Here is a 14,622-nt window from a genome sequence, read left to right as displayed (position 1 = left end):
CATCGAGAACATGTTTCCTGCATCTAGTGTGTCCAATCCCGTAATAATTTTGTGGTTCTATAAGATGCCCTCTCATCCTTCTAAATTCAAGTGAATACAAGCCCAGTCGCTCCATTCTTTCAGCATATGACAGTCCCGCCATCCCGGGAATTAACCTTGTGAACCTACGCTGCACTCCCCCAATAGCAAGAATGTCCCACAAATTAGGAGACCAAAACTGCACACAATACTCCAGGTGTGGTCTCACCAGGGCCCTGTATAACTGCAGAAGGACCTCTTTGCTCCTAAACTCAACTCGTTATGAAGGCCAACATGCCATTTGCTTTCTTCACTGCCTACTGTACTTTACTTACAGTGACTGATGTACAAGCACACCAGGTCTCGTTGTACTTACCCATTTCCTAACCCGACACCATTCGGATAACAGTCTGCCTTCCTGTTCTTGTCACCAAAGTGGATAACCTCACATTTATCCACATTAAACTGAATCTGCCCAGTCACCTATCCTGTCCAAGTCACCCTGCACTCTCATAGCATCCTCTTCACAGTTCACACTGCAACCCAGCTTTGTATCATCTGCAAATTTGCTAATGTTACTTTTAATCCCTTCATCTAAATCATTAATGTATATTGTAAATAGCTGAGGTTCCAGCACCGAGCCTTGCGGCACCCCACTAGTCACTGCCTGGCATTCTGAAAAGGGCCCGTTAATCCCTACTCTTTGTTTCCTGTCTGCCAACCAATTTTCTATTCATGTCAATACCCTACCCCCAATACAATGTGCTCTAATTTTGCCCACTAATCTCTGTGTGGGACCTTATCAAAGGCTTTCTGAAAGTCCAGGTACACTACATCCACTGGCTCTCCCTTGTCCATTTTACTTGTTACTTCCTCAAACATTTCCAGAAGATTTGTCAAGCATGATTTCCCCTTTGTAAATCCATGCTGACTCGGCCCGGTCCTCTTACTGCTATCCAAATGTGCCGCTATTGCATCTTTAATAATCGACTCCAGCATCTTCCCCACCACTGATATAAGGCTAACTGGTCTATAATTCCATGCTTTCTCTCTCCCTCCTTTCTTAAAAAGTGGGATAACATTAGCTACCCTCCAATCCACAGGAACTGATCCAGAATCTATAGAACATTGGAAAATAATCACCAATGCGTTCATGATTTCTAGAGCCACCTCATTGAGTACCCCGGGATGCAGATCATTAGGCCCTGGGGATTTATCAGCCTTCAGTCCCATCTGTCCACCCAACACCATTTCCTGACTAATGTGAATTTCCTTCAATTCCTTCATCACCCTTGGTCCTCTGTCCCCAAGTAGATTTGGGAGATGGTTGGTGTCTTCCTTACTGAAGACATAACCAAAGTACCTGATCAACTCGTTTGCCATTTCCTTGTTGTCCATAATAAATTCACCTGTTTCTGCCTTCAGGGGACCAACATTTGCATTAACTAATTTTTTGCTCTTTACATACCTAAAGAAGTTTTTAATATTCTCCTTTATATTCTTGGCTAGCTTACCTTTGTACTCCATCTTTTCTCCTTGTATTGCCTTTTTAGTACCTTCTGTTGCTTTTAAAAGTTTCCCAATCCTCTGGCTTCCCACTCATCTTTGCTATGTTAAACGTCTTTTTATTTTGTACTGTCCTTGACTTCCTTTGTCAGCCACGGTCTCCTCTTACTCCCCTTAGAATCTTTATTTCTCTTTGGAATGAACTGATCCTGCACCTTCTGTATTATTCCCAGAAATACCTGCCATCGATGTTCCACCGTCATCCCTGCTCGGGTCTCTTTCCAGTCAACTTTGGCCAGCTCCTCCATCATGCCTCCATGGTCCTCTTTGTTCAACTGCAATACTGACACTTCCAATGTTACCTTCTCCCTCTCAAATTGCAGATAAAAACTTATCATATTATGGTCACAATCTCCTAATGGTTCCTTTACCTTGAACTCCCTTATTAAATCTGTTTCATTACACAACACTAAATCCAGAAATGCCTTCTCCCTGGTAGGCTCCAGAACAAGCTGCTCTAAGAATCCATCTCGGAGGCACTCTACAAACTCACTTTCATGGGGTTCAGTACCAACCTGATTTTCCCAGTCTACCTGCATGATGAAATCTCCCATAACCACTGTTGCATCACCTTTGTTACATGCCGATTTTAACTCCTGATGCAACTTGCACCCTATCTCCAGGCTCCTGTTTGGGGTCTGTTGATAACTCCCATTAGGGTCTTTTTACCCTTACAATTTCTCAGTTCTATCCACAATGACTCTACGTCTTCTGATTCTATGTCACCCCTCGCAAGGGACCGCATTTCATTCCTTACCAACAGAGCCACCCCAGTCCTTCTGCCCACCTGTCTGTCTGTCTGCTGCCTGCCCCGCTGAGTTACTCCAGCATTTTGTGTATATCTTCGGGGTAATAGAGCAGAAAGAATATTGCGAAGTAGTAGTTTCATGTAGAAGTTCAATTATGCCTTGAACAAAGAATGTTAACAACAGGTGTTAACATATTTAGTCCCTTATTTGACTTCTCATGCCAATATCAATTAAACTCAAGCTGTTGATTGTGTTGGCACCATTGGACACATTGCCTTAAAATTGAATAAAAGTTGAACTATGCAAAGTACTACTGGCATTGATGTTACAAAATGAAGAAATAAATTAGGGAAGAGACAGATGACCAAAGTCAAGACCAACAGATGAGAAATTATAATCTGATCATTTTTATAATTTATACAGAATTAACATTGCAGTTAAATTAATAAAATAAAAACATAGTACATAGCATTGAAGCTGTAAAATACAAAGTGGTCTCCTCTGGAAACCTCCGTAGAAGATGAGAGATTAAACCAATATTGAATAGTGGAGATTAAATCAGTTTGCCAAGTTACTGTAGTGGAGAATGTCCACAGTCATGCTGGTGGTCACCACTGCAGATCACTGAGAATATACTCATTTGCTCTAATAACTGCACCCTTTACCTGCCTACATTTAAACATTCAGTTTTTTTGTTTCTTGTCAGTGCACGATCATGAAGGGGCAACGACACAGATTATAACTGAACTGGGAAGGAAAGCTGGCAAAATCTGCAAGATAGATAGATCCCCTCCCGAGTGAACTAGGGCCTCGACCCGAAACGTCACCCATTCCTTCCCTCCAGAGATGCTGCCTGTCCCGCTGAGTTATTCCAGCTTTTTGTGTCTATCTCCGAGCTATCATTTGTCCATTTCCCGCCACGGGTGCTGTCGACCTGCTGGGTTCTTCCAGCAGTTAGTTTTTTTGCACAGTCTCTTTTCTCCATTTTAACAACTGAATTATCATGTTTCCTCGAGGGCAGCACCAGTACATGCAACCCAACACAAGGATCAGTGGAATCTCCCTCACCCACCCCCTTTATCCTTCCCCCTACAAATGTAGGTTTTCTGGAAGCCAAGTAATTTAACATCAACCTGTACAAGATTAGCTTGAACTGTATTGTAAGGCATAAACAAGTGGATTCATTTTGCCTTTTTAGCATCAAGGCTTCTTTTAAACAGTTACTCACTTGTTGGTTACTTCTATCAAGCCATCATGGTCAACTTCAAAAAGCTGCTCCCTGCGTTTCAGCTTCATGTCATCCGAGATACTATAGAGAAAACGATCTAATCCTGGTGAATAAGCAGAGAGAGTGTAATAAAACAGCATTTTCAATTGCTAAATTGCTTTAATCAATTCTGGCAACTCTAATACGATGTGCTTTCAATCACACTCATTCACTGCAAGTGCAAGGAGAAACTTGTGAATGCACATAGTTAATTCTATATAAGTTGTACCAAGCACCTTTGCAAAGATGATTGAATGATGTGCTGGCACACGGAAGACAAGGCCGACTTTCATCATCTATGTCCGTTAGGAAGTGGCTCGCACGACACAAGAAGCAGCTTAACACATGCTTGAGGAACATCATCAATCTTTATTATTTCTGGAAGAGGTTGTTGTGTAGCAGGAGACAGTTGGTTGATAACTGTGGTTGATAAACAGGGCCCCATTCTCTTGCATGTCTCAGTGAGTGAAGCAATAATTTGGAACCTTTGGCTATCTGAGCAAACATATGGTAGATGGTCTAGACTTCAAACTCTGCATAATTCATACGGTCCACTGGGCAGCAGTAACCACTGCCTTCTTGTGCATTTTTGCGACACACTATCTGCAGATGGAACTCAAAGCATTGGAGAAGTATCATAGAAACATAGAAATTAGGTGCAGGAGTAGGCAATTCGGCCCTTCGAGCCTGCACCGCCATTCAATATGATCATGGCTGATCATCCAACTCAGTATCCCGTACCTGCCTTCTCTCCATACCCTCTGATCCCCTTAGCCACAAGGGCCACATCTAACTCCCTCTTAAATACATCAATGCTCTATTGGCGAAGTATCCAAATTCATGGCAAGAGAAGTTAACTAAAATTAACTCTCTATATCCTGGTCAAATCTGCTGCAGTATTGCAGCTGGTAGAGCTGGTGAGCTCGACTCCAGCGACCCTGGTTCAACCATAACCTCTGGTGCTGTATGTGTGGAGCTTGCGTGTTCTCTCCTTATTTCCACATGAGTTGCATCCAGGTGCCCCAAATTACCCGCACATGGGCATGTCGTTTATTGGCTACCGTTAATGAGTGGTAGATCATTAGGAGGTGAATGGGAATATGGGGAAAATAAAATAGTATTTGTGTAAGTGGGTGCTTGATGGTCAGCATGGTGGGTCAAATAGCCTGTTTCTGTGGTGTATAAAGACACCCCCCCCCCCCCCCCCCACAATGTCCTTCCCCTCACCACATCAGCAGCATTGAGGCATTAGTACATTCAGATGACTCTGATATGCAGGCTCCATCCCTTGCATGGTTGAAACTATACTCCTAAAACAGAGACATAATTGAGCTCTGCTATGCTAGAGGTACCAGGTGACAAATGCAAATGATTCATGGATGCTCTTTAAGCCTCCTTGAAAAGATGCAACATTCCAGTGGGCCTGCAGGCATCCCTGCTCTACGACTGCTCAAAATAGAGGAGCACGGGGAATGGCACTGATAATCTGAAGCCACTTTATTGGGAGTACATGGGAGCCCAGTGTAAACAGCAAGCTTCCAACTCACCCAAACTGTCACCCTCCCACACTGCGGCAATATCAGCATCTCACATGACCTGCATCAGCCAGAAGAACCCGTAGAACTGGAAGCTAACACCGTTGAATGTCCAAGATGGTTAGACCAACAGAAGTCTTTGTTAAAGTTATCATACCTGCTAGTTTACAGCAGGCACCTGGGACCCAGTCTTACATGCAAAAATAGACAAGTTAGAATTTTGTCAAAGGTTAAAATGCACGCATCAATATCAAAAATGGGAACATAATCTGGCTGCTGCTGAGGTGCTTGATGACTAATCAGTAGACAGGAGAATAGCTGGACATTTAAATATTCATGACCTGTCATACTTATTATATTGTTAAGCCACACACAGCTGGGTTTTCCAGAAACACAGATGCTTCTTCCAATCCAACAGTCTATTATTCACTATCTATAATATGTTCTGACCCCACAACCATCTTGGAATCAACTATCATTTGATACTCTCCTTCCCCTCATACTTTTATTAATGATAACACATTCTTACCCTTGTCTGATGGTGCTATGGGGGTATCCACAGCTGAAAAGACGGATAATTTGGCTTCATCGATATCTTCTTGTGTAAATTTTCCTGCTCTGGCCCAAGCAATGCTTCGTCTAAATACTGACATTGTATTGAGAGAATTAGGATCTCTGTAATGATAAACAGTAATATTCTTGTATATTATATCCATAACTCAACCATTTTTCATGTATTATCTTCAAACATTTGCTCATGAATGTTAATTAAATGCACCATAAACTTGCAGGTAAAACATTTAAATTTCCATAGAAATCCACTGGTTAAGAGCCCAATAAAATGTGAAGGCTGAAAATTAACATTTGAAGCCTGAATGTAGATGAAGGAAAAGTTTAACCTGTCTCTTAATTATATTACGCATCTAGAGTATTTACTCTATACCACATATACAATTAGATCATTTACACAAATGATCACAAGAAGAATACTGTTGCAAAGTCAAAACTGTTTTGATCCCTCAAATTACAAATTTCCATCTCCATTGACCAGCCTTCATATTTAAGACCATTTTTGTTCATTCATATTGCATCCAAGATGATAAACAACGATAAAGCTACACATGAAAACATATTCTGAATAACAAGAACTTCCATTGTAGTAAGTATGTTACAATACTTACCTTCAGCGGCGCTGCAATTCTGCCACTGGCCGTGTGCGCGATTTTGGCGCCTTTGAGGGGGTGGGGGGGGCGGGTTTAAAACGCGTTTTTTTCCTACCTTGTCCTGGATTATATTTGGTCGGAGTGCAAGCTTTTGCTGAAGAATCGTTCCGACGGGCGTTCTGTGTATTTTTTTTTTTTAATCGCCCGACAAGTTCAGCGCTGGAGTAATTTTTAAATCAGCTTCTAAAGCCGTCAATGCCGACAACGGGGACGGATTTCACGTACGGGACGGGTAAACGAAAGCCGTTTATTTTATGTATAAAAGTGCTCCTTAAGATGCCTTTAATTCACATTTTAAGTTGCGAAACGGTGATTTTTTCCCCATACGGTAGTATTTTTAATGCCGATACGGGTTTAAATTCCCCATACCGGTAGTATTTTTCATGCCGATACGGGTTTAAATTCCCCATACCGGTAGTATTTTTCATGCCGATACGGGTTTAAATTCACCGCAACCGCAACGTTCCAAATGATCGCGTACCAGAGAAACCCACTCGCAAGATGATTTAAATGGCCATTAATTTACAGGTATTAGAAACATAGAAACATAGAAAATAGGTGCAGGAGTAGGCCATTCGGCCCTTCGAGCCTGCACCGCCATTCAATATGATCATGGCTGATCATCCAACTCAGTATCCTGTACTCACCTTCTCTCCATACCCCCTGATCCCTTTAGCCACAAGGGCCACATCTAACTCCCTCTTAAATATAGCCAATGAACTGTGGCCTCAACTACATTCTGTGGCAGAGAATTCCAGCGATTCACCACTCTCTGTGTGAAAAATGTTTTTCTCATCTCGGTCCTAAAGGATTTCCCCTTAACCATTAAATTATTCCATTTGGCCTATAAATCCATGACAATGAGATTTAAAAATTATGTTATATTGTGAATTATTGTGTGAATGTTATTTGGACACAAGCTATTTAAAAATGTTAATCTATTCTTAAGAAATTGATAGATGTTTAGATCTAGTAATTGAATTTTGTAATTAGCTACAATTAGGTAATTAACTAATTATATGTTTTAATTTCGTCATCTAAGTAAAATTGTTTCATATTTGTTTCAGAATGCTTCAATCTATAATAACTGAAAATTTATTTCAGTTCTCTTAATTTTTAATAAAGTTATGGGCTTCTGACGGTCCACGATCACAGCTTTTGTGTTAAGTCAATGGAAAAGCAATAGGGAACAAAATGCTAATTTCCGAGTATGAAAATGGCCATAACTTTAAAACTGAAGATATGAAAGTGAATTAGGTGTCAAATTAAACTTCTTTTTATGCTTTATCTGATAGGATAAATTACTGACTTGATTTTTAAAATCTCAAAATTTTGTAACATTGCTAATTGTACTGCTTGTAATAAAGCACAAAATAGGTCCACGAAAAAATGAAGCAAGGCCAAAAGCGATATTGGAGAGATGGCGTCCGGAGTGGTATCAGATACATATTGTTGTTGGTTTATTATTGTCACGTGGACCAGGGTACAGTGGAAATGCCTTGCTTGCATGCTATCCAGTCATATCATACTATACCCATGTATAATCAAGCAAGACACACGTAATGGAGACGTAAAATGGTGGACCGATAAAGAGTCACAAAGATGTGCCGTCTTGCTCTTGCATCTAGGTATGTTCCAGTTAAAAGCCATTTCCCAGCATAATTGGAACTTTTAGCACCAGATCTGTAGTCCCAGTTGAAATATTATTGCTTCATAACAGCTGATAAAAATCAAGCAAAAGGGGCAACTTATACTTCAATCTGTGTTCTTCTCTGCACAATTAAAACCATTTAAAACATGTCACGGGTACCTGTAAGAATAGAATGAAAATAGACCGCTGTTGCTTAAGTTGGCACCACCTCCATACGCGCCACCTTTCTCTCGGATTTCACGGTGGAGGAATTTAGAAGTAATCAGCCGTGCAAGAACAGAAAGTCTACAAATAAAATGCAATTAATGGCAAATGCATTTGTAACAATATGATTGCTTTATGAGTAACATTACACAGGGAAAATGAAATTACTTTGCTGACAAAACTCACTTGTAAATATCTATGATCAGACTATGCAAAAACGTTACAAACCACTTAATTTCATTTATTTCCTTCCCCCATGACAATAGAATGCTAAGTTGTCAGCGCCATATGGCCAGAGCAATCAATTTAACACATTTATGGATTAAAAAGTAATTGAGATAATAAGCTGGGTAAAAAGAGCAGATTGATTGATAGAGCATGGAAACAGGCCCTTGGCCCTCTGAGTTCACGCTGACCATCGATCACCCCTTCACACTAGGTCTATGTTATCCCATTACTACATCCATTCCCTACACATTAGGGGAGATTTACTGCGGCCAATCAACCTACACACCTGTGGTCTTTGGGATATATGAGGAAACGGGAGCACTGGGAGGAAACCCATGCAGTCACAGGGAGAATGTCGGGTCTCCGGCGTTGAGCCAGTAGCTCCACTGATTGTGCCACTTTGCTGCCTAATCTTCAGATAAACTTCCTTTACTCCATTTCTATAGGTTCTGAAACCTCAGAAGTGGTTCCAGGCAACTACATTAATAAATCTATATCATAATTAAGTTAAGTCTAGTTAAGTTTTTGGTTTTTAGGTTGTGTTTATGTGGGGGGGGTTGAAACAGGGCTTGCTGTCTCTCCCTTCGGGGGAATGCGACTTTTTTGTCGTATCCCCCTTCTCTGCCTCCGTCTGCGCTGAGGCCTAATGGCGGAGCTGGCGACCTCGAGACTCCGGAGGCAGAGCCAGTCAGGACTTGCCCTGGGCTCGCTCCCGTGAGGGCGGTCCGGCTCGGGGCTGGAACGGCGCTCCCGTGAGGGGCTGTGACGCTCCCGTGAGGGCGGCCTGGCGCGGGGCTGAGACTCTCCCGTGAGGGGCTGTGGCGCTCCCGTCGGGGCGGCCCAGCCCGAGGGTGGAATGGCGTTCCCGTCGGGGCCGCCCAGCTCGAGGGAGGTACGGCGCTCCCATCGGGGCCGCCCAGCTCAAGGGTGGAATGGCGCTCCCGTCGGGGCGGCCCAGCTCGAGGGTGGAATGGCGCTCCTGTCGGAGCGGCCCAGCTCGAGGGAGGAACGGCACTCACGTGAGGGCGATCCGGCTCGGGGTTGAAACGGTGCTCCGGTGGCTGGGACAGCGTTCTGGCGGCGGTGACCTGAGTCCGGGGTTCAGCCGCGGGCCAGCGGCTGCGTCTGCTGGACTGGAGGGCGGCAGCTTCGACCACCCCGGGCCGCGGTGTTTGAACCGGCCCGTTTGCGGGGTTCGGTGAGCCGCGGGACTGTTTGTACCATCGCCCGGTGGGGTATCGCTTCAGCGCAGAGGGAGAAGAGGAGGGAAGAGACTGCAGCCCTCCACCACAGTGGAGATTTTTGCCTCCACCACAGTGAGGAGGTGCTTGGAGGACTCACTGTGGTGGATGTTAATTTGTGTTTATTGTTGTTTATTATTGTATTATTATATGTATGACTGCAGGCACGAAATTTCGTTCAGACCGTAAGGTCTGAATGACAATAAAGGAAATTCTAATTCTAATTCTAATTCTAATTCCACACCACCTACTGCATCTTATTTATAAACCAACAAAACGTTTTATTTACCTTTTATTTCTATGATATGGACTCTGCAATACCTCATACAAAGATTCTTATCCATGTGTTGGATAACAATCTGCTTGATTTTATTCACCTTCCCAATCCCAGCTAATTTTAGCTTCTTTCGGGAGAGACCAGAATTGAAATGGGACATTCCTTTTAACATTATGGTGAATTTATCTATAAAACCATAAAGGAAGTAATTTTAATTTCACCCTCTTCTCCAATGTTATAATTTACCTACAAAATCAATACGTGTTAATGTAAATTTCATTCCCTTCCCGGAAGACACAATTTATTTAACAAATATAGCAGGAGCTCAATTTTGTCAATTTAATTTTCTAAATGGATGAATTTACTGAAAAGACCACTGGGGTCGATAGTATTTTCATTTCCTTCTCCAAATATAGTCAAGACTGGTGTAGTACCCTGTAGTGAAGTTTAAGGTGTTTTTTCAGATTTCAGATCAAAATCCCAACATTAAAAACTAATTTTCTTCCTCTCCCGTGTAATTTTGTTTAAAATTTTTACTTTATTCAAAGTTCATTAAGAAATTAATGTTTGTAAGTTTAGACTAATGCAACTTACCTGGCAAAGTCAGGATTTGTGTAGGAAACTGTGCGTATACATTCACTAACGTAATTCACAGGGAATGGAAGCTGGAAGTGTGTCTTCATTTGACAAGCTTTGAAGCCAGGTTCCTAAAAGGAGTAGCCAAAGAGAGATTTAAACTTTCCACTAAGCATTGTGTAAATATGTAGAACTAAATTGCCTTTGTATGTAAGAGGGATTCAAATATTTATTCTGACAAAAGCTCTCAGACTCAGTTCTTCATTCCACAGATGCTCCCCGACGTGTTGAGTGACTATAGAATATTCACATTTTAATATAACCATTAGCTGAATCACTAAATAAATATTGAACAGCTCCTTACACACATTCTTTGTAAGAAAATTAAATACCCAAAACAAAAATACTGCTGTATTTCATATGCATACATTTCTTTTGTTACACTCCTATTGAAAGAGGATTTTAAAATATAAAGTTCTCAAAGTCAAAACCTAGCACAAGCGGACAAATACCAAATACGCAGGTCATCATTGGTGAACATTAATAACCGCTGGGGATTATAAAGTGTGATCAATCGTAACATCATCAGCAGAGGTCCATAGCTACTTTGCGATGGATGGCACCAAAAGCTTTTCACTGCACCTCTGTACACGTGACGATAAACAAAGCTAAATTATTTGTGGTAAAAGTTTGCAGGGATCTTGTCATCATAGGGAATCTCTCAGAGTCGAGTACGATTGCACCCCTGGTGGGTCCTTTCACTGGGCGTCGAGATGGCTGAAAAGACGATCCTGGAGCAACAGACATTATTGCCAGTGGTATGTCTGTCCAGGTGGACACCTGTACATCTTTTAACAATGGGAGACGGATGTATGGACAGCCACCACACAGCCCATGACAGGGACATCTCCAAACATTTAGCAATTTCTGCCAATATAATAGGCCTTGCATTAATATTCAAATTTTAGGACGACCTTCGACCCCAAAAAGTAGTATTTTATATCTTAACATTTTAAGTTTAGTATTTTCAGAAAGTTCATCAATTCAAAAATATCAGTCTTACAAACACAAGCTTCCTTGAAACTCTTGAACCTCCAGGCACATCACCCCCAACTTCTTCGGGATTGAGTGGTTTCTGGAAGAAAATTGGTCAAAATTAGTTGTAATCTTTTACATTGAAACAAAATCAAACAGTTGCTGTCATTCGAATGTCCGTTTCACACGCTTATTGTGGGCACTAAGGAGAGAATAGTGTTTTACAATGGAATAAAAAGCAGTCTAGTTTCAGATGTATCATAAAATGTTTATCATGGCTTATTTGATTTTCATTGGCACAACTTTGGTCCTCATGTTGATCAACAGCTATAAAAGTTTCCAAATGTGATGGAAGGACTGGAAAAAAGACTAGGTGCTGAGAGCTCTCTTATACCTACATTAAGGAAGCAATTCAACACACCTGAGCAATTCCGGACACATGTGATGCCATGTGTCCCAAACATTATGGTGCCCTGAAATGGGGGGGGGGGACTATGTATAAACACTGCTATAATTTCTACAAGGTGAAACCAAAATGTGTAAAAATACCCGTTAATAAAATCTGACAATGTGCACTTTAACCACATCTGATTTTTGCTATTACAAATCTCAAATTGTGGAGTACAGAGGCAAATAAACAAATGATGGGGCTGTCCCAAACATTATGGAGGGCACTGTAAGTGTAAATTGTCCCTAGTATGTGTAGACTTGTGTTAATGTGTGGGGATTGCTGGTCGGTGTGGACTCGTTGGGCCGAAGGGCCTATTACCGCATTGTATCTCAAAACTAAACTAAAACTGGAGATACTAGAGACTGCAGATGTTCGAATGCTGAACAAAAAACTGTTGTTGGAACTCTGTAGGTCAAGCAGTACCTTCTGAACCTTCTGAATTTTGTAGTCGGCATATCGCCAACTTGGACAATTTAACATTTTTATTAAGCCAATTAACCTACAAACCTGTAAGTCTTTGGAGTGTGGGAGGAAACCGAAGATCTCGGAGAAAACCCACGCAGATCACGGGGAGAACGTACAAACTCCATACAGACAGCACCCGTGGTCGGGATCGAACCCGGGTCTCTGGCGCTGCATTTTGCTGTAAGGCCCCAGTATCAGAAGGAAATGGCCAGACAACATTTTGTGTCTGGTCCCTTCTTCAAATTGATTTGTCAATAACTTATGGTTAATGTTGAAATTCCACAAAGAATTCTTCATTTGGTTTAAAAAAAGACCTATCGTTACCCCAAACCCTCAAAATTATAACTGCAGTTATTACAATTTCTAAAGAATGCTCAAACATGAATCATTTACACAATAACAATATTAACTGCACCAGGAAAAACATGCATTCGAGTTTCACTGGACCTTAATTGATACAGATGACAATAAAGATCTTTGAATATTGATGCGGGTTGCATAGAACAGGGTGGGGAAACCAATTTTAGAAAGGCAACAAGAATTTTAATACAAAAGAAAATATTTTGGATATAGGAAATCTGACACTTCACTACACTAAGGAAAAATAGGAACAATAGTGATGTGTTAATCAAACACAACTGGCATCCAGGGACTATTCTTGGATTGGCTTAAAGCAAGTCAAATTAATATCATCTTTAGAAAAAGCACCAATTAAACATAATAACTGAAATCGCACTAAACTTTCAATGAACCTTGAACCACAGGTGCAAGCAAGTATGCCTGTGGGAACCACCAACATCTAAATATGACAAATAAAGTGAACGTGGACCACAGGGCTGAAGAGAAGGTTTATTTATGTATTCTGATTAATGCCTAATTATTTAAGTGATTAAGAGAAAAATGTTTCTGAAAATCCTTGACAGCTTTAACAGTTGGCATCGTTCTGGAGTTGAAGAGAGCATAGAAGGGTAGTCAGTAAAATTTGTTTCCAGGACCTAATATCCACTTTCTACCACAACAGTCGGTTAGGACAGAGATTCTTGGAATCTCAACTTCAGAGTTGTAAATTTGGCCAATTGAAAACCTGACAACTCCATACTAGGCGTGATTGTTTTTACTTGTTTAATTGGGTAATATTGGCTAAATAAAAACAATCCATTGATACGATAGTGGCATTTATAGAGGCTATTAGATAGGCACATACTGTAGAAGGGCAGGGAATAGATCAATATAGACCATGCAGACAGATGAAATAAGTTTAACTTGGCATCGTGTTTCACACAAACATTATGGGCCGAAGGACCCATTCCTGTGCTGTACTGCTCTATGTTCCATGCAGGAAAACCCATTTGTAACCCGCTTGTCAAGGTGGATTCATGTCTACCAACGACAACTCATTAAACAATATTGAATGCAAGAGAAGAACAAGCCATTCTTACAAGGTTTGGACTTGGTTCCAATTGTTAACTATTCGTATAACGACAGTAAACTAAAAGGTAGATGTAGAATTATTAACGTGCTATTGAATTGCAAGGTGAATGCTGTAACCATCCTATACTAAGGTTAGAGCGATGTGGAAGGGTTGACTTTTATGACCAAGTATGGAAGAATAATGAAGCGGTCGAGCAGGCGGGCGGGCTTCATTTTTCTTCCATAGTTGGTCATAAAAGTCAAGCCTTCCACATCGCTCTCACCTTTGTATACATTCGCACACACGCACGCACACTCACACGAGATTCAATTAACTGTTCCTGTTAATGGTCTAACGACAGAGGCACTCCATAGGGATTTATACCAATAAAGAAACACTGAAAGGTAAGCAAGATGACAGATAACTGTGGCATCAACACATGAATATATGAGAAAAGGAATTGGCCACTGTGTCAGTGTCTGTTCCCCACAGCCCCATTTCCCTGACCGTTCAAAAATGTATCTACTTCCTTTTTAAATACCCCTAATGACCTAGCCTTAACAACCCTTAGGGGGTACAGAATTCTACAGATTCAGCATTCCAATTTTAAATGACTGATCCTTAATCTTGTGGTATGTCTGCTTGTTCAAGATTTTCCCCGAGTGGAAACATTGGGTGGCGCCGTCAGCGATGACAACCTCGCCAACCTGTCTCTTCGTCTTTTT

The 14,622-nt window shown here is 41.4% G+C and overlaps 1 protein-coding gene across 1 annotated transcript in view; it reads right to left on the bottom strand.

Annotated features, from left to right (window-relative positions):
• The window catches only part of pitrm1 (pitrilysin metallopeptidase 1), a 70,967-nt gene that overhangs the window by 2,341 nt on the left and 54,004 nt on the right, over window positions 1–14,622 (bottom strand). The window contains exons 22-26 of the mRNA XM_033042177.1: window positions 11,599–11,670; window positions 10,554–10,666; window positions 8,169–8,294; window positions 5,665–5,810; window positions 3,562–3,664 (exon numbers count right to left, since the gene is read on the bottom strand). Of these exons, the coding sequence (XP_032898068.1) occupies window positions 3,562–3,664; window positions 5,665–5,810; window positions 8,169–8,294; window positions 10,554–10,666; window positions 11,599–11,670 (560 nt within the window). The remainder of the gene's footprint in view (window positions 1–3,561; window positions 3,665–5,664; window positions 5,811–8,168; window positions 8,295–10,553; window positions 10,667–11,598; window positions 11,671–14,622) is intronic.

The sequence above is a fragment of the Amblyraja radiata genome, chromosome 2 (genome assembly GCF_010909765.2).
Source record: "Amblyraja radiata isolate CabotCenter1 chromosome 2, sAmbRad1.1.pri, whole genome shotgun sequence".
NCBI lineage: Eukaryota > Metazoa > Chordata > Chondrichthyes > Rajiformes > Rajidae > Amblyraja > Amblyraja radiata.
Note: the sequence above shows the minus strand (reverse complement) of the source record. Positions and strands in the feature narration are given on the sequence as shown.